The sequence below is a fragment of the Odocoileus virginianus genome, chromosome 12 (genome assembly GCF_023699985.2).
Source record: "Odocoileus virginianus isolate 20LAN1187 ecotype Illinois chromosome 12, Ovbor_1.2, whole genome shotgun sequence".
Taxonomy (NCBI): domain Eukaryota; kingdom Metazoa; phylum Chordata; class Mammalia; order Artiodactyla; family Cervidae; genus Odocoileus; species Odocoileus virginianus.
This window is the reverse complement of record NC_069685.1, coordinates 12,522,430-12,542,676: the sequence shown is the minus strand read 5'-3', so window position 1 is coordinate 12,542,676 and position 20,247 is coordinate 12,522,430. Positions and strand designations below refer to the sequence as shown.

At 40.2% G+C, this 20,247-nt stretch overlaps 2 protein-coding genes and 1 non-coding gene across 7 annotated transcripts in view; 2 read left to right on the top strand and 1 right to left on the bottom strand.

Annotated features, from left to right (window-relative positions):
• Window positions 1-13,356, bottom strand: part of ANAPC10 (anaphase promoting complex subunit 10) — an 83,008-nt gene extending 69,652 nt beyond the window's left edge. The window contains exons 1-2 of one of the 4 annotated variants that reach the window (XM_070474807.1): window positions 13,265-13,356; window positions 10,945-11,071 (exon numbers count right to left, since the gene is read on the bottom strand). In XM_070474807.1, coding sequence (XP_070330908.1) covers window positions 10,945-11,059 — 115 coding nt within the window. In that variant the 5' untranslated portion in view covers window positions 11,060-11,071; window positions 13,265-13,356. Of the gene's footprint in view, window positions 1-10,944; window positions 11,072-12,478; window positions 12,592-13,264 lie in introns of those variants that run through there. The other 3 variants (XM_020898249.2, XM_070474808.1, XM_070474806.1) reach the window with 3 other exon arrangements.
• Window positions 9,261-9,367, top strand: LOC139037873 (U6 spliceosomal RNA). Its single transcript, XR_011490827.1, has one exon. It is a non-coding gene; the product is annotated as a U6 spliceosomal RNA (small nuclear RNA).
• Window positions 12,670-20,247, top strand: part of ABCE1 (ATP binding cassette subfamily E member 1) — a 28,854-nt gene continuing 21,276 nt past the window's right edge. Inside the window, exons 1-2 of one of the 2 annotated variants that reach the window (XM_020898246.2) lie at window positions 12,670-12,823; window positions 18,782-18,915. In XM_020898246.2, the coding sequence (XP_020753905.1) occupies window positions 18,813-18,915 (103 nt within the window). In that variant the 5' untranslated portion in view covers window positions 12,670-12,823; window positions 18,782-18,812. Of the gene's footprint in view, window positions 12,824-13,047; window positions 13,072-18,781; window positions 18,916-20,247 lie in introns of those variants that run through there. The other variant, XM_020898247.2, reaches the window with a different exon arrangement.

Below are 20,247 nucleotides of genomic sequence, written 5' to 3'. Positions count from 1 at the left end.
GCCATCCAACCGTCTCATCCTCTGTCATCCCCTTCTCCTTCTGCCCTCAATCTTACCCAGCATCAGGGTCTTTTCAAATGAGTCAGCTTTTCACATCAGGTGGCCAAAGTACTGGAGTTTCAGCTTCAGCATCAGTCCTTCCAATGAATACTCAGGATTCATCTCCTATAGGGTGGACTGGTTTGATCACCTTGCAGTCCAAGTGACTCTCGAGAGTCTTCTCCAATACCACACTTCAAAAGCATCAATTCTTTGGCACTCAGCTTTCTTTACAGTCCAACTCTCACATCCATACATGACCACTGGAAAAACCATAGCCTTGACTAGATCGACCTTTGATGACAAAGTGATGTCTCTGCTTTTTAATATGCTGTCTAGGTAGGTCATAACTTTCCTTTCAAGGAGTAAGCATCTTTTAATTTCAAGGCTGCGGTCACCACCTGCAGTGATTTTGGAGCCCCCCAAAAAAAGTCCGCCACTGTTTCCACTGTCTCCCCATCTATTTGCCATGAAGTGATGGGACCAGTAGCCATGATCTTTGTTCTCTGAATGCTGAGCTTTAAGCCAACTTTTTCACTCCGCTCTTTCACTTTCATCAAGAGGCTCTTCAGCTCTTCACTTTCTGCCATAAAGGTGGTGTCATCTGCATATCTGAGGTTATTGATATTTCTCCCCACAATCTTGATTCCAAACTGTGCTTCATCCAGCCCAGTGTTTCTCATGATGTACTCTGCACATAAGTTAAATAAGCAGGGTGACAATATACAGACTTGACATACTCCTTTTCCTATTTGGAACCAGTCTGTCGTTCCATTTCCAGTTCTAACCGTTGCTTCCTGACCTGCATACAGATTTCTCAAGAAGCAGGTCAGATGGTCTGGTATTCCCATCTCTTTCAGAATTTTCCACAGTTTAGCATTCGGTAAGCATTTTCGACTGACTTCCCAGGTGGTGCTAGCGGTAAAGAAGCCACCTGCCAATATAGGACACTTAAGAGATGAGCGTTCAATCCCTGGGTCAGGAAGATACCCTGGAGAAGGGCACAGCAACCCACTCCAGTATTTTTGCCTGGAGAATCCCATGGAGAGAGGAGCCTGGCAGGCTACAGTTCATAGGGTCACAAAGAGTCAGACACAACTGAAGTTGGACATGACTTAGCACAGCACATTTAAGACACACAAACAAACAAACAAACAAGAGAAACAAATATTATCAAAAGATAAAGCAATCACTAGAAATAGACTCAGATGAACCAGATGCTTAAATTAACAAACAGGGACTTTAAATAGCTATGATTAATATGTTAAAGAATTTAGGGGAAAAGGTAAATGAAACAAAGAAACAGGGAATTTCAACATAGGAAAGACTCCTTTAAGAGTCAAATGAAAAAGCCATAAATAAAAAACATAGCAGAGATGAACGATTCCTTAGAATCACTAGTAGATTCAATAAAATGAAAGAAAGAAGTAGTAGACTTGAAGCTAGACCAATTAAAAAATGCAAAGCAAAACACTAAGAAGAAAAAAAGGGGGGGGGGGCAGGGAATAGAGCACCTAAAGCAAAGGGACAAATACCAAATGGTTTACCAAAATTAAATGCTCTGCTGCTTTAGAACTCAACATTCAAAAAAACTAACATCATGGCATCCAGTCCCATCAGATGGGGAAACAGATGGGGAAACAATGGAATCAGTGATAGACTTTATTTTCTTGGCTCCAAAATCACTGTGGACGGTGACTGCAGCCATGAAATTAAAAGATGATTTCTCCTTGTACGGAAAGCTATGATAAACCTAGACAGTGTCTTAAAAAGTAGAGACATCACTTTGCCGACAAAAGTACTGTCTAATCAAAGCTATGGTTTTTCCAGATGTCATGTATGGATGTGAGAGTTGGACCATAAAGAAGGCTGAGCACCAAAAAGTTGATGCTTTCGAACTGTGGGGCTGGAGAAAACTCTTGAGAGTCCCTTGGACTGTAAGGAGATCAAACTAGTCAATCCTAAAGGAAGTCAACTCTGAATATTTATTGGAAGGACTGATGGTAAGGCTCCAACACTTTGGCCACCTCATGCAAAAAGTCAACTCACTGAAAAAGACCCTGATGCTGGGAAAGATTTGAGGGCAGAAGAAGAAGGGGGTGACAGAAGAAGAGATGGCTGGATGGCATCATCGACTCAATGGACATGAGTCTGAGCTAACTGCGGGAGATAGTGAAGGACAGTGAAGCCTGGTGAGCTGCAATCCATGGGGTTGTAAACAGCTGGATACAACTGAGTAACTGAACAACAAAAGCATATGTATAATTAGATTCCCAGAAAGATGAGTATGGGGCAAAAGAAAAACTGCAAGAAATAATGGCAGTGAATTTTCAAAATAATGCAGGACATCAAACCAGAAGATCCAAGAATCTCAATGAATGTCAAGCAGGATTAAACACACACACACACCCACCCACACATATTCACACACTTCATATCTTTACTATCAAATATTAAAGATAAAATCTTAAAAGAAGGCAGGGGGAAAAAGCCACAATGACTAGAGCAGACTTTTCTTTAGAAATTACATAATCCAGAAGATACAGAATATCTCTAAGACATAGAGATGCTAACCTAGAATTTCATGCAAGGAAAATATACCACAGTAATAAAAAGCAAAATGAAAATGTTTTCAACCAAACACTGCTAGCAGACCTGCAATATAAAAACTGTAAAGAGAGTTCTTCAGGCAGGAAGAATATGATATCAGACAGAAACCTGGATCTATTCAAAGAAAGAAAAAGTTCCAAAAATTGAAAAAGTTAAACACAAAAGGTTTTGTTTTTAAATCACTCCAAAACATAATTGATCTTTTAAAAGAAAAATAGCATCAAGGTATCCTGAAGGTTTTAAATACGCAAAAAATAAAATGTATGTCAAAATAGCATAAAGGATAGGAGAGAGAAATTGGAAGTACACTGTTAAAGGATTTGTATGTCTTATCTATAGCAGTAGTATATTACTTGAAGGTAAACTGTGACAAAGATATACAGTGAAATCCTAGGGCAGTCCCTCAAAAAATTTCAAAAAGGAGGTACAACTTATGGGTCAGTTGAAAGATAAAAGAGTCACAAAAAATACTGAATTTATCCAAAATCAGGTTAAAAAGGAGGGGAAAAAAATGAACAAATCCCCCAATTTCAGGACAGTAGTTTTAAATCTAATTTCACCAATAGTTATATTAGGTGTAAATGATCTAAACACTCTCAGTTATAAGACAGAGAATGTCAGACTGGATTTAAAAAAAACCGTCTATATTAAATCCACTTCAAATAAAAAGAGACACAGAATTTAAAAGGAAAAGGAAAAAGAGCCTGATTTTTTTTCTTTTTTTTTTCATTTATTTTTATTAATTGGAGGCTAATTACTTTACAATATTGTAGTGGTTTTTGCCATACATTGGCATGAATCAGCCATGGATTTACATGTGTTTCCCATCCCGATCCCCCCCTCCCGCCTCCCTCCCCACCCGATCCCTCTGGGTCTTCCCAGTGCACCAGCCCCGAGCACTTGTCTCATGCATCCAACCTGGGCTGCTGATCTGTTTTCACCCTTGATAGTATACTTGTTTCAATGCTGTTCTCTCAGAACATCCCACCCTCGCCTTCTCCCACAGAGTCTAAACGTCTGTTCTGTACATCTGTGTCTCTTTTTCTGTTTTGCATATAGGGTTATCATTACCATCTTTTTAAATTCCATATATATGCGTTAGTATACTATATTGGTCTTTATCTTTCTGGCTTACGTCACTCTGTATAATAGGCTCCAGTTTCATCCATCTCATTAGAACTGATTCAAATGTATTCTTTTTAATGGCTGAGTAATATTCCAGTGTATATGTACCACAGCTTCCTTATCCATTCGTCTGCTGATGGGCATCTAGGTTGCTTCCATGTCCTGGCTACTATAAACAGTGCTGCGATGAACATTGGGGTACACGTGTCTCTTTCAGATCTGGTTTCCTCAGTGCGTATGCCCAGGAGTGGGATTGCTGGGTCATATGGCAGTTCTATTTCCAGTTTTTTAAGGAATCTCCACACTGTTCTCCAAAGTGGCTGTACTAGTTTGCATTCCCACCAACAGTGTAAGAGGGTTCCCTTTTCTCCACACCCTCTCCAGCATTTATTGAAGAGCCTGACTTGTAAAGAGCAAGGACAATGTTATTCTCACTCACAACAACAAAAATAAAAAAGCTAAATTAACTGAACATTCAAAAAATTCAACATCTTTGCTAAGATCATGGCAAATGATTGGATCACTTCATGGCAAATAGATGGGGGAACAATGGAAATAGTGAGAAATTATTTGGGGGGGAGGGCCTCCAAAATCACTGCAGATGGTGACTACAGCCATGAAATTAAAAGATGCCTGCTCCTTGGAAGAAAAACTATGACCAACCTAGACAGCATACTAAAAAGCAGAGACACTACTTTGCCAACAGAGGTCCGTCTAGTCAAGGCTATGGTTTTTCCAGTGGTCATGTATGGATGTGAGAGTTGGACTGTGAAGAAAGCTGAGCACTGAAGAACTGATGCTTTTGAACTGTGGTGTTGGAGAAGATTCTTGACAGTCCCTTAGACTACAAGGAGATCAAACTAGTCTATCCCAAAGGAAAACAGTCCTGAATATTCATTGGAAGGACTGATGCTAAAGCTGAAACTCCAATACTGTGGCCACCTGATGCAAAGAGCTGACTCATTTGAAAAGACCCTGATGCTGGGAAAGATTGAAGGCAGGAGGAGAAGGGGACAAGAGAGGATGAGATGGTTGGATGGCATCACAGACTCAACGGACATGGGTTTAGGTGGACTCTGGGAGTTGGTGATGTACAGGAGGCCTGGCGTGCTGCAATCCATGGGGTCGCAAAGAGTCGGACACAACTGAGCGACTGGACTGAACTGAGCGACTGGACTGAACTGAACTGAAAACCAATAATTATTTAGGTCCAACAGAGGTCACAAAGCAAACCACCACTCAGAAAACTGAAGAAGCAGAAAACAGAGACTCACATCTTACCAGGAGCAGAAACTACCACTGGAGTTAGCAACTGGCAGGAAACTCAACAACAGTGAAAACTTAAGAGTATACCAACTGGCTAACTGCTGGAGACTGAGTACAGACTAGCTGGAGAGAATAAAAACACCTGGATGCCCAGCCTTAGAGAGCACTCCACATCTTCAAGAATTTCACATCTTCAAGAATTTTTCCTCTAGGAGCCCCACCAGTTTCTCTTTATGGTAAAGATCAGAAAAAATTCTCCAGTGATTCCTGCAGATAGAGGAGGAAGGTGATCATTGTGAATCACACCAAAAGCATTCTCCTTCCCGTAACAAAGGCCTGAATTAAAGGAAAACTGTTTCAACAGAGCTTAACCAGTATGGTTTTTTTGTTGCTGTTCTTTTTTCACCACAGCCTGACACAGGGGGCTTCCCTGGCAGCTCAGACAGTGAAGAATTCGCCTGCAATGCGGGAAACCTGGGTTTGATCCCTGGGTTGGGAAGATCCCCTGGAGGAGGGCACGGCAACCTACTCCAGTACTCTTGCCTGGAGAATCCCATGGACAGAGGAGCCTGGAGAGCTGCAGTCCACTGGGTCGCAAAGAGTCAGACATGACTGAGCAACTAAACACAGCACAGCACAGCTGACACAGGGAAAGGAAAACACCTGACTACATCCTCTAGCCTTCTGTCTCACCTAAGTGGGGTAAGAAAAGGGGAGAAGCACTTGCGAAGGTCACAGGCATGCACATGGGCCCACTAAAAGACTGAGGTCTAATGCACAGGATTACAGAACACTTCCATTCTCTCCATAACTTAACACCATATCAACAGGACTCCAATATAGTATCAGTAGGCTAAATTCAAAGACCTGCAAGCTTAGATGCCATTTAAGGAGTCTCTAGAGAGGGCAATGGCACCCCACTCCGGTACTCTTGCCTGGAAAATCCCATGGACAGAGAAGCCTGGTGGGCTGTAGTCCATGGGGTTGCTAAGAGTCAGACACAACTGAGCAACTTCACTTTCATTTTTCACTTTCATGCATTGGAGAAGGAAATGGCAACGCACTCCAGTGTTCTTGCCTGGAGAATCCCAGGGACGGGGGAGCCTGGTGGGCTGCCATCTATGGGGTCACGCAGAGTTGGACACGACTGAAGTGACTTAGCAGTAGTAGCAGCAGAGAAATTCAAAGATAACAAGGGAGACAAAAACAAGGACCTTAAAGGAATTTTAGCCTCTGAATCTTAAGCCTTTATCCATCAGGCAGAAAATCAGTCAATGTATGATTGAACTGAACCAGCACCATCAATCAGCTATATTAATTTGATATTTACAGATTATTTCATCCAATGACAGCAGAATACATGGTTATTCTCAAGTTTATGTGTAACATTAGCCAAAATGGACCACATTTTGGGCTATAAAACACACATAAAAAGATTAAAACAAACAGAAATCATACAAATTGTACTCCCAGACCACAACAAAATTAAACTAAAAATCAGTAACAGAAAGCAGTGCTTTCTGAAGTTTACTGCATTTATAGCATGAAATAGATATAGATTAGAACAGAAGAAAGCTCTAAAATCAATAATTTAAGTATTCACCTTAGAAAACTAGAAAAAGAGGAGCAAATTAAATTCAAAATAAGCAGGAGAAAGAAATAAAAACAGGAAATTAAGAGAGAAAAATCACCAATACTGCAAAGTTGGTTCTTTGAAAAGCTCAATAAAATCAATAAATCTCTAACCAGGCTAAATAAGAAAAAAAGAAAGAAGACATAAATTACTAATACAAGAAACAAAAGAGGGGCCATCACTATTGATCCCATGGATAAAAGGGTAATAAAAGAGTATTATAAGGAGCTCCAACCACAAACTTGATAAATAAAATGGACCAATTCCTTGAAAGACACAATCCAGCAAAACTCACACAAGGAACAGATAATTTGAATAAGCCAATATCTATTATAAAAATTGAATCAAAAATTAATAACCTTCCAAACAAATCACTAGGCCTAAATGGTTTCACTGGTGACTTCTGTCAAGCATTTAAGGAAGAAATAATACCGAGTGTCCAAAATTTTTTTCAGAAAAAAGAAGCAGAGGGAATACTTTCTGACTGATTCCATAAGGGTAGCATTCCTGTAATAATAAAACCAGACAAAGACATTAAAAGAAAGGAAAATTAAAGAATAATATCTCTCATGAACACAGACGCAAAAATTCTCAAGAAAATATTAGTAAATTGAATGTATGTATAAAAAAATTATTCACCATAATCAATTGGAATTTAATCCAGGTATGCAAAGTTGGTTCAATGTTCTAAAATTAATATAATCCATCAAAACAACAGGCTAAACGAGAAAAAACATATTATCATAATAATAAATGTTGAGAAAGCATCTGGCAAATTCAACACTCATTCAAAACAAAACTCTATCAGCATATCTACAGAAATTAGGGGGACTTCCTCAACTTTATATATCCACAAGAAACAACAGCTAACACCATATTTGGGGCTTCCCTGCTGGCTCAGCGGTAAAACGTCCACCTCTAAATGCAGAAGACACAGGTTCAATCCCCGGGTCATGTAGATCCCTTGGAGACAGAAATGGCAACTCCAGTATTCTTGCCTGGAAAATCCCATGGACAGAGAAGCCTAGGGGGCTACAGTCCATAGGACTACAAAAAAAGAGTCGGACATGACTTGCAACTAAACAACAACAATCCTTTTTGCCACTTCTATGTGACATCATATTCAAAGTCTTAGCTAATGCAATAAGACAAGAGAAGGAAATAAAAGGTATAGACTGGAAAGAAGAAATAAAAATAAATGAACCCAGCCATTCTACTCCTAAGTATCTACTCAAGAAAAATAAAAATATATGTCTACACAAAAACCTGGACATGAATGCTTATGGTAGCTTCCTCCATAATCACCAAATATTGGAAACAACCTTATCTTAGTTAACTTAGCACCCTGAAACACTAAACATGCATTATTTCACAATTTCTGATCCAGGAATTTGGGACCAGTTTGGTTATCCAGTGGCTGGAGGATCCATTCTAAGGTGGCTTAATAATATGACTGTTGCCAAGAGGCCCCAGCTCGCCACTGGCTGTTGTCAGAAGGCCATGTTTCTCACCATCTCAACCTCTCCATGGGTCCCCTTGTCTCCTCACAAAATGGGAGCTAGTCTCCCCTAGACTATGTGATCCAAACAAGAGTGTGGCAGAGCCCTGATGTCTTTTATGATCTAGTCTCAGAAATCGCATACCATCATGTCTGCCATATTCGCCGGGTCCCAGAGTCTCACCCTGACACAATGTGGGAGAGGTCATCAGAAGGGCATGAAAACCAGCAAACAGGAATCACTGGTACCGTTTGGGAAGCTGACTACCACAACCTAAAGGTCCATTAACTGGTGAATAGGTAACAAACTGGGATACATCCATACAGTGGAATAGTAATCAGCAATAAAAAGGAACCAACTCCAAAAGGAAGAATCACAAATGTACTATACTGAGTGAAAGAAGTTAAGACCTCAAAAGCTACATAAAATATGATTACATTTATATAGCATTCTGAGAAAGGTAAAAACCAAAGAGACACAAAACAGATCAAGCTGTCAGTGGTCGGGGACGGGGCAAAAGACTGACCACAAAGAGATGAGGAAATTTCTTTACACGATGAAAATGACCTGTATTTAATTTTGATGGTGCTTTGATTTGTGACGTGCTGGTTAAAATTCATATAACTATACATACAAAAAGGGTGAGCTTTTCTTAAGTAAATTATACCTCAAATTACTCATAAAAAGAGAGAGAAAAGAATCCTAAGGGGAAACAGAAGAGGCTGGGTTGGGAAGATGGTTTCAGGAGTCTTAATGTGTAAATAGTAGAGCTTTCTGAGAGAAAAATGACTACTGAATCAATAACATTATCGTTTAAATTTCTTAAGCTAAAAAACTTTCTCTGACCTTGAGTCTACAGATTGAAAATGCCTATCATATTACAGGCTATATGGATGAGAAAAGATACACATGTATCCTGGCAAAAGTCTTGAACTCTAAGAATCAATAGAAAGAAAGAAAGAACAAGTTACTCAGCAAGTAAGACAGACAGATATACACCTTCTTACTTGCGACATGATAAAAGGAAATGGTAAACTAGCATGTACAACTTTTTGAGGAAAGGATTGCCACTCAAGAATTCTATCCCAGTGCTTGCTTTGACAGCACATATACTAAAATTGGAATGATAGCCAGAAGATTAGCATGGCCCCTGTATAAGGATGACACGCAAATTTGTGAAGCACTACATATTTATTTTGCTTTAGGTCCAGGAAAAGGATGCAGTGTTAAGTCCATAAAGAAATTTTCAGTCCCTGATGATGTGAGTTCTAGCTTGAATACTACACATTAAATGGGGAGAATTAATCCAACTTCATCCTAGTGAAAGTCTGAAGTGACACCTTTCTCAAAATAGAAAAAAAAAAATGTACTTTATCACATTGGGGGGAAAAAAAAAAGAGAAAGAGAATTCTATCCCAACCAAGAGTACAATAAAGTTATTTGGGGATATATAATCACTCAAAAAATGTATCATTCATTTATCCCATCCAGAGAAATAAGTCAAAAAATGCTAACCAAATAACTGAATCATAGAAAAAGAGGGGAGGATAAAGAGACCTTATAACATGTGCAGTTAAACTGAAGTGGATACTAGTAAAGCAATTACAAAGAGATATATAACAAATGAAAATCCAATTAGATTTTAAAATTCCTGCAATGCAGGAGATGCAGGAAATGCTGGTTCAATCCTGGGTCAGGAAGATCCCCTGGAGGAGGAAATGGCACCCCACTCCCAGTATTCTTGCTGGGAAAATGCCATGGACAGAGAAGCTTGGCAGGCTATGGGCCATGGGGTCACAAAGATTCGGACATGACTGAAGCAACTGAGCACGTTGTCTTATTATGTACTATGACTGTATTAAGTAACTGCTATTTTTCTCTAATCACGGTTGGAGAACATAGCAAGCAATATTTCAATCTTGAAACGTATGTCCTAGCAAATAGTCTATTTTGGTGGAAGTCCTACATGCACCGGGAATGAACATGCTTTCTACAGATGTTGCACGTAGTATTCTGATAGTGTTAGGTCAAGGTGTTGTTCCCATCTTTATCTGTCCCAAATTTAACAAGTATTCTATCAACTACTGAGAAAAGAAAATCTCTAATGATAATTGCTGATATTTCCATTTCTCTTTTTATTTCATGTATTTTGAAATTATTGAATATGTACACATTTATGATTGTTTTATATTCTTAATGAACTAATCTTTTTATCAAGTGTTCCTCTTTATCTCTGTTAATTTGTTTGCTTGATGTCTACTTTATTCGATATTAAAAATCTGTACCACCTATCTTACAATTCTGTTTGTAGGAAATGACTTTTCCTTTGATTTTAGTTTTATCTATTGGTTTCCTTACATTAAACTGTATCTCCTGTAATCAACATATAGTTGAAATGACTTTTATCCATTCTGACAATCTCTGAATTTTAATTAAAGTGTTTAGCTCATGTACAAAAATACATAAAGCCTCTGAACAAAGGGCTTCCCTGGTGGCTGAGATGGTAAAGAATCTACATTTAATGTGGGAGACCTGGGTTCAGTTCCTGGATTAGGAAGATGCTCTGGAGAAGGGAATAGCAATCCACTCCAGTATTCTTGCCTGGAGAATTCCATGGACAGAGGAGTCTGGCGAGCGAAGGGTCGCCAAGAGTCAAACACAACTGAGTGACTCACATACACACACACACCTAAACAAAACAAATATTAAAGTCGGTCCAGTGTACAAGGAAACTTTCAGTAGTTAACACAAACAGTTTCTGTTTTGTTTTACCTGGTTTGCAAGATGAGAGTGACCAAACAGCTTGTGACCCAATTTCCCGTACTGTTCCAGTCCTTTCCAACTGCTTAGGGTCAGCACCAGGAGGTGTCTTGTTTGGTGTGGTCATTTTTAAAATATCCTATGTAGAAAAAAAGAATATTCACATTACACCAGGACCTGAGCATCTTTCTACAAATGGTAAAAGTTTAACAGCCAGTGTATCACTAATGTAACCTGGATAGTAACCATCTATTTTCAAGAGCAGTTGACATAACCACTGCAATTTAAAACACTTGAGAATTCAGTTTGGTTTCCACAGTGTAACATATTATGACTTACAAGTTGTGCAAAGCAGCAGAATATAGTAGTCAAAAGGCCATAGGATCAGGATGTCAACTCAAGGTTCACCTTTAACTAGTCTATACTTTTGAGGGGTCTGGGCTTTCCCCTTTCCTGCCAAAGGGGTTGATGTATAACTGTATAATGCTATGCAGTTCTATACCTATATGAGCAAAAATTCCAATTCAAATGAAGTTTTTTACCTAAAAAAGTCAGACTGAAATATTAATCCAGGAATATGTAAATATTGGTCTATATCTTAAATAATCCATTAAGTGATGCAGAGAAAAATCACATCTCTTCATTAATTGTCAAAAATTCCAATTACATGTGCTGTTACTATAGAACATAGTCAGAAGAATGCCTTTAATGTCTAGAAGTGAGTAACCAGCCTATTCTAAACAAGACGTCTACTTCATCTTTCACATCTTTTGTTAGTTAATCTTGCTAAGTGTGTCCAAATGTGATTAAAAAAAAAAAAAACACCTCTTGGATAGTGAACAACATGTAAAATTGCTTCAATGCAATTACAACTACTAAACATCGTTATACATACATGCTATTATGAACCTGGCCCAGAAGGTTTGTATACTGTCTCCTTGATATCCACCTCCTGTCAGATCTGTTGTTCTCTAACTCTTCACACTCGACACTCTTTAAATAATACCAGACACTGAACTACAAACTGGAAAGGACTGAGGCTTAAATGATCCATTAGCAGTTTTCTGAATGAGTACATGGATGAATGGATAGGTTCAATAATAAACTAAAGTATTGCCACCTGCAAGTTAAGTAAGATCTAAGATGAGGCAATTAAACCTACGGTCACATCTTCAAATGTCCAAAAATGTCAAACTGTGCCCCCTCAAAGGCCCATCTCTATTTTGGAGAATTCAACTGCCGAACTTGGTACTGGACGCCACCAAGTGGAAAAAAACACGGAGCTCGAAGGAGAATGGGTTCCTGGTCATTCCGTTCAGGAGTTAAGGACAAGGAGAGAATGCCACCGCGAGCAGTGTCTAGTGCAGACTCTGTCGGTTCTGCTGGACACCTCTGCCAGAAGTACTAGAATGGGCAACCTCTAAGGATCCATTTCTGACCCACCGGCCTTGAGGAAATGGCGTAAAAGAAGGCTGACAACGGAGAAGAGAAGGTGTTCCCTTAAGCTAGAACCACTCTCCCCGTCCGGGAAAGCCCACGCACTTACAGCTCGCGGACTCTGCTTGCCACCACTCAGCTTTTCAGGATCCGCCGCAGCTCCGCGCCACTCCCACTCGGCTTCCCAGGCCCGCCTAGCTTCCCCAGAGACGTCACTGGGGTCGCAGTGCAATGACGTCAGTCCCAGCCGCCTCTCCCTACTTCTTTCCACAGCTCCGCCTGGCGCGCCCTGGCGCGCATGCGCATTACGTCCTTGTGGCATGCTTGAGGCGGCGGCTGGGCACCGCCATTTTGGCCGGTGGCCGCAAGGAACACGCTCTGTGGCTGAGAAGTGAAAACCAAGCGCTGATTTGATCTCTGCGTTCCCCTCCGCAAGGGGAATCTGTTTCTCCAGGTATGTGAATAGCCTGGAGGGGTTTGGCCTTTAGCTGCAGTTTGCCACGGTCTAAACACCGTGGGGACATTCTCCGCGAGCCTTTGGTTAGGCCTCAGGTGGCGGCGGCAGCGGCGCGTGGCAGCCGGTTTGGACGAGACAGCTGGAACCGCCGAGCGTGGAGGCGCCTAACGCTTTGCCTCTGGCTGACCCGGCTCTCGGTCTCTGTGGCCCGCCACCCCCGCCAGGGGACACGGAAATGGATATAGGTGCCATTCTCTCGGTGGTCCAGTCCCCGCCGCCTCCACTCCCCGCCTTGACCCCGCGCCTCCCCTACCACTGAATCTTTATGAGACCCGCCTTTATAACTTAGAGCGTCCCCTATTGCCCCGGCTCTTCTGGCAGAGGTGGAAGCCTTTTCTTCGCTGTTTGGGGATTGTGGAATGAGTCACGGCATCTTACCGCCAAGAAGCCGGATCCTCCTCGTCCACTCCCAGTCTTTGTAGAAACGATGGCCACAAGTCACTGGGTTTATCTCACAGCAGGTGTACTCTGCTGTCACCATGGTGATCTCAAATAATCTCCCAGTTGAACGCGTTTTGCATTTCGCGAGAGTTTTTATGACACTTGGTGATTGCTCCGATTTCCCCCTTATTATATCTTAAAACCCTGGAGATCAGGTTCTGTGTTTTTACTGAAAGTACCTTTATTTCCCCTTCAGTGGTTCGTGCATCGTGGGAGCGACGTTTAAAGTCACTTCCCACATCCCATAAACTACTTAAGCACGTTTTCTCATTTTTTACCGTAAAATCGGTAAGAGAGAGAAATAACTGTCAAAACACTGTTTTTGGTTTTATTGGGGGGAGAGGTGCTTTCTCTTCCACAGAACTGCTAACTGCATTTATGACAGTAGCATCTGTTTTGTAGTTCTCAGTACTTCTGTCCCTGGTTCTGAGAATATTCATTCTGTATCAACTACTTGACGATAATGCTTCGTTTTTGTCAGTATTAACCAAGGGCTCTTCTCTTTGGCTACCCACTCCAGTATCATTGCCTGGAAAATCTCACGGACAGAGGAGACTGGTGAGCTGCAGTCCATGGGGTCGCAAAGAGTCGGGCACTACTGAGCGACTAACACACACTTGTCCTATCTGAACCAAAAAGTGTTGTTTGTTTTTGTTTTAGTTAAAAGACTGTTCTCCCCTATAAAAGAATTTTTTTAGGAAGAATATTTAATATAATTGCTGGTATGGGGCAAGGAGAAAGTGGTATTAATTTAGTGTCCCTTCTAATTGTCTTCAGTTTAAGACTCTGAAATCAGGGTTGTGCACCACTCCCAACTTACACGTTTTATAAATGTAATAACCTGCAGTAGCATAGAATTTTAGAATATTTCACATGACATAAGAATAATTCATTTTCAAATGCTTTCACAGGATGTAAAAATAATTTTGGCTTTAGACTACAAAGTGAAAAGTCGCTCAGTCCTGTCCGACTCTTTGCGACCCCATGGACTGCTTCTTGAGGCCAGATTACTGGAGTGGGTAGCTTTTTCCCTTCTCCAGAGGATCTTCCCAACCCAGGAATCAAACCACGTTTTCCTGCATTGCGGGCGGATCCTTTACCAACTGAATTCCTTGGTGGTCCAGTGGTTAAGACTTTGCTTCCCTGCTGGCTCAGACGGTAAAGCAGCTGATTCGATCCCAGGGTTGGGAAGACCCCCTGAAGAAGGAAATGGCAACCCACTCCAGTATTCTTTTCTGGGAAATCCTGTGGACAGAGGAGCCTAGTAGGCTACAGTCCATGGAGTCGCAAAGAGTGGGACAGGACTGAGTGTTTCTTTCATTAGACTACAAATGCTTTCTATAAATGTCTCACTTCCTTTTTTCCTCTCAGCTGGAAGGATGATAGAGGTCATTGTTTATAAGTACCTGTTTTCACCAGTTTTCAGATTTGAGATAGCTTCAGATCCCTATTCCAGGGCGTCTGTAACTACAGTCTTCCCCTCCAAGCTTTCCTGTACTGTATCTTTCTCACTGAAAAAGAAAGGAGGGGATCCTTCTTCCCAATTCTTGAAACTTACATAGAAATTTAATTAACAGTAGTGTCTACAGTTTGCTCTCTTAATTAACAGTTCTACAAAGAATCTGTATTCATTTTTCTTAACTGCATCATAGTTCATCATTTTAAAATATAAATCAGCTTTTTAACCATCTCTGCTGCTGCTTCTGCTAATTCACTTCAGTCGTGTACGACTCTGCGCGACCCCATAGACGGCAGCCCACCAGGCTCCTCCATCCATGGGATTTTCCAGGCAAGAGTACTGGAGTGGGTTGCCATTGCCTTCTCCATAACCATCTCTAGTATGTTTTATTTGATAAAAATCATCTTGACAGTCATTTGGCTTTTTAAATGGTTTGAAATAGCAGTTGAAACAATTTAGTAGTTTGGCAGAAATAAACTTTACTGTAAACAGTTTCATTGATAAATCAATGGAGATTTATCCTTTGCAGGGGAATTAATCATGCTTATTCACCATAATTTGTATGATCTCTAGTTTTATTTTTAATAGCTGAAGAATCTTCAGTCTCTTGTGAATTGTCTTCTAGAATGATAGCTTTTTTGGTAGCAATTCATAAATCACTTATTTTCTTATGCTGATCTTTAGATGAGTTTCTAAAGATTATAAAGAGGTAAAGTGAACCTATCCATTAGTGTAGCTCTGTTACATACAATGTTTGTCTCATTTTGGGTGATTTTTAAAAATAACATACTTTAGTGTTTAACTGTCACTATAATGGTAACTTGCAAAGACTCCTGAAGCTGTTATAACCTGTAGGAAAATTTTTTACTATATTTAAATTCATTTTCTCATTTCATTCACTAGATATGTTTGCATTCCTACTATGTGGTAGACACTGGTCCAGCCACTGGAATGAACAAACAAAAATTCCTACACTCATGATGGAGTACTTTGTAGTTGGAGAGGGAAAAACATTGCCTGTGTGTAGAGAGAGAGAATACATAAATGCATATACACACACAGTAAATTGTTGTGTCAGACTCTTTGCGACCCCATGAACTATACAAGGGGAATTCTCTAGGCCAGAATACTGGGGTGGGTAGCCTTTCCCTTTTTCAGGGGATGGATCTAACCCAGGTCTTCTGCATTGCAGGGATTCTTTACCAGCCAAGCCACAAGGGAAGCCCAAGAATACCGGAGAGGGGAGCCTATCCCTTCTCCAGTGAATCTTCCCGATCCTGGAATCAAACCGAGGTCTCCTGCATTGCAGGCAGTTTCTTTGCTAACTGAGCTATGAGGGAAACACTATATATACCATATACATACATGTGTATGAAATATATACTAGGTAATGTGGTAGAAAGAGCTAAGAAGAATAAAACAGGGCAGTTTTATAGCTAGAGAAGACTCACTGAGAATAAACATTAAAGACTTGAAGGAGTGGCCCGTGTGACTCACTAGTGGGAGCAGCATTACTGCAAAGGGAGCAGAAAATGCTAAGACCCTGAAGCAAATCCTGGCAACCATTTGCTTTAGCCATGTAAAAAACAGATGATCTGACAAGCTGTTTTCATGGAATGATGGACCCTAATGTCTGCAATGGATTCCAGAGAAAATACCTAGAGAAATGTGAAACACTGATTGTAGGCAACTCTTACGTCTGAGGTTATTGATATTTCTCCTAGCAGTCTTGATTCCAGCTCATGCTTTTACACAGCCCCTGCCTGAAAAGGTGGGGAAATGAAGCAGTGGAGGAGGTTGGGGCAGACAATGAAGGGTTCAGATTCTGGGGATAAGCTGGTGGGAAGACTGAATAATTGATGATGTTAAAGACAGGAAAAAGAATTGTAACCTTCTCCTTGGTGGGTGGATATCTTTTAGTTTGCAAAGGGACTTAGCTATGGAAATACATATAGTGTGGTGGCTAACTGGCATAAAGGTTCACTTGAGATGATACTAGTCAGCATGGCTCTGTTTTTTCTCTTGCCATCTGTGTGCAGGTGAGGAGTTAATTTAACCAGAATTACAGATGAGGGTGTAAGTGACTGACAATTTTAGGTGGGTACAGAAGACATCGAAGATACAAAGGGATAAAGGACAGTGGAAATTTGATAGAATCTAGAGACAGTTACAGGTCTGAGGAATGAAGGGAGTTCAAAGGGTTGTTGGATTGTTGTGTGTGAGTGGTGAAGTGAAAAAATAGAAATGGTGGTTGGAGAATGGGGTATTTGAAAGGTCGGTTATAGAAAAATGCAGTTATGCAAAATGACAAGGTAAAGGATTTGGCCAAAGGAAGAAGGGCTAGGGTGGGGTAAAAGAAAGTGGTTAATAAACTGAGATGACAGGCTATTACTAGAAGGATCATCTGTGAACGTATTGAAATCACTAAGTATTATGACAAGAGTTGTTAAAGAGTGAACATTAGCCAAGGGCTGGCGTCTTCAAAGGATGGGAGGGACTGAAATGGTTGGAAATAACTAAAGCAGATGGATGACCTAAGAAGCAAAAGCTTGATGTTTTTAATGAGAAGGGAGAGATAATAATTGTCTGGAAGCAGCAGTAAGAGCAACATCTGTTAGTTCCCTCCAAGCCTAATGATATTGAAGGGATGTGAGAAAGACTGGAAAGTAATATAAGAGGAAGCTTTCGGTCAAGAAATACCTGGATGGTGGTTCATGGTCATGATAGAAAAAGCCAACAGAATGTCTTTGTTGATCAGTAATCTTTTGGCTCGAGGTTCTTTCATTACATTTTGGAATAAACTGGAGTAGTAAGGCACTTGTTGGAATTACTTTGATCACATTCTAAGAACATTAATGTCTATCACTAAGCCCAGTATATAGAAGATTAAGTTAACTTTGACCTCAGCTCTGTAATTTATGGTGCTTTAAAAGCACCAAATACTATATACGTAAAGCTTCAAAATTATATATGTTTGGTTACTTGGTCTCTTTTGTGTGTGCAGATCATTTGTAAAGTCAATTATTGAATTTGTTACAGTATTGCTTCTGTCTTATGTTTTAGTTTTTTGGCTGCAAGGCATGTGGAATCTTACCTCTCCGACCAAGGATCAACCCTCACCCCCTTACATTGGAAGGCAAAATCCTAACCTCTGGACCTCCAGGGAAGTCCCTGGAGTCCTTTTCATATCAGTGCAGTTAACATAAAATTCATCTTCACTATATTTTCAGTTCCCAAGGAAAGCAGTTTTTACTTTTTTTTTCCAGTTGACCAACATAATGGTTAAACCCTTAATAATTGCCATCTCCATCAGTAGTGTCATAGTCAAATAGATAAGATATGAAGTGATGATTAGTTTGAGGGAGAAGTAAACATCGTTATCATATGTATGTTTCATGTCAAGTCTTTCTGTTCTGTTTTATTGGTTTGTATTCATCCACTGGTATCAGCATTAATTACTTAGGCCTTATATCAACTTTTTTTTCCATATGTCAAGTATAGGTTTCCCTGACCCCTTACTCTTTTCCCATTTTCCTCGCTATTACTACTTTTTGCATAAGAGCTTTAGATTTGATTTGTCTGATTCAGTTTTTTCCCTTTGAGATTGAATTAAATATATAAATTCAGGGAAGATTGAAAACTATGATATTGACTTCTCTTTTGTGAAAACTGAGACAGCATACCATTCTATTTGTTCAGGTCTTTTGTGTCTTTCAGTGGTAATTTTGAGTTTCATCACATGTGTGTATGTTGTTGAAAGAACTATTTTTTTTCCTTCTTCATATAAATTTTCTGATTCATGGTATATAAGTAAAATATTGTTTTTCCAGCCATGACAAGTTATTTTATTGCTTTCACTAGTTTTATTTTTTTAATTAGTTCCAGGTATTAATATCTGAAATAGTGATATCTCCTCTCGAACTATTGATGCCTGTGACTTCTCTTAATAAACTGCATTGACTATGCCATAATTTTGTTAATCTTTTCTTTAACAGAGGAACTGGATATTCTTCCTTCCTTAGAATCATGGCAGATAAGTTAACAAGAATTGCTATTGTCAACCATGACAAATGTAAGCCTAAGAAATGTCGGCAGGAGTGCAAGAAGAGTTGCCCTGTGGTTCGAATGGGTAAGCTGTTCTGTGGGTCATTCAAGGAGAAGAGAAAGTTTTAAAAGAATCACCTTTTAAATATCTTTTAACATTATCTTCACGGTTCTCTAGACTTTGGTGTACACTTTTCACCCCTGTTGGTTTTTTTAAAATGTAATAATAAGACCAGATTTTATTCTAAATTTCTTTTAATACTTCGTGACTAAATGATCCTGTTTAAGTTCAGTTCAGTCACTCAGTGGTGTCCAACTCTTTGCGACCCCATGAACTGCACACAGCACACCAGGCCTCCCTGTCCATCACCACCTCCCGGAGTTTACCCAAATTCATGTCCATTGAGTTGGTGATGCCATCCAGCCATCTCATCCTCTGTCGTCTTCTTCTCCTCCTGCCCTCAATCTTCCAGCATCAGGGTCTTTTCAAATGAGTCAGCCCTTTGCATCAGGTTGCCAAAGTATTGGAGTTCAGCTTCAACATCAGTCCTTCCAGTGAACATCCAGGACTGATCTCTTTTAGGATGGACTGGTTGGATCTCCTTGCAGTCCAGGGGACTCTCAAGAATCTTCTCCAACACCACACTTCAAAAGCATCAATTCTTCAGCACTCAGCTTTCTTTATAGTCCAACTCACATTCGTACATGACTAGTGGATAAACCATAGTCTTGACTAGACAGACCTTTGTTGACAAAGTAATGTCTCTGCTTTTTAATATGCTGTCTAGGTTGTCATAACTTTCATTCCAAGGAGTAAGCATCTATTAATTTCATGGCTGCAATCACCATCTTCAGTGACTTTGGAGGCCAAAAAAATGAAGTCTGCCACTGTTTCCACTGTTTTCCCATCTGTTTGCCAGGAAGTGATGGGACCTCTTGCCGTGATCTTAGTTTTCTGAATGTTGAGCTTTAAGCCAACCTTTTCACTCTTCCTCTTTTGCTTTCATCAAGAGGTTCTTCAGTTCTCCTTCACTTTCTGCCGTAAGGGTGGTGTCATCTGCATGTCTGAGGTTATTGATATCTCTCCTGGCAATCTTGATTCCAGCTTGTGCTTCATCCAGCCCAGCGTTTCTCATGATGTACTCTGCATGTAAGTTAAATGAGCAGGGTGACAATATACAGCCTTGACGTACTCCTTTTCCTGTTTGGAACCAGTCTTGTTCCATGTCCAGTTCTAACTGTTGCTTCCTGACCTGGTCTGGTATTCCCATCTCTTTAAGAATTTTTCACAGTTTATTGTGATCCACACAGTCAAAGGCTTTGGCATAGTCAATAAAGCAGAAATAGATGTTTTTCTGGAACTCTTGCTTTCCCAATGATCCAGTGGATGCTGGCAATTTGATCTCTGGCTCCTCTG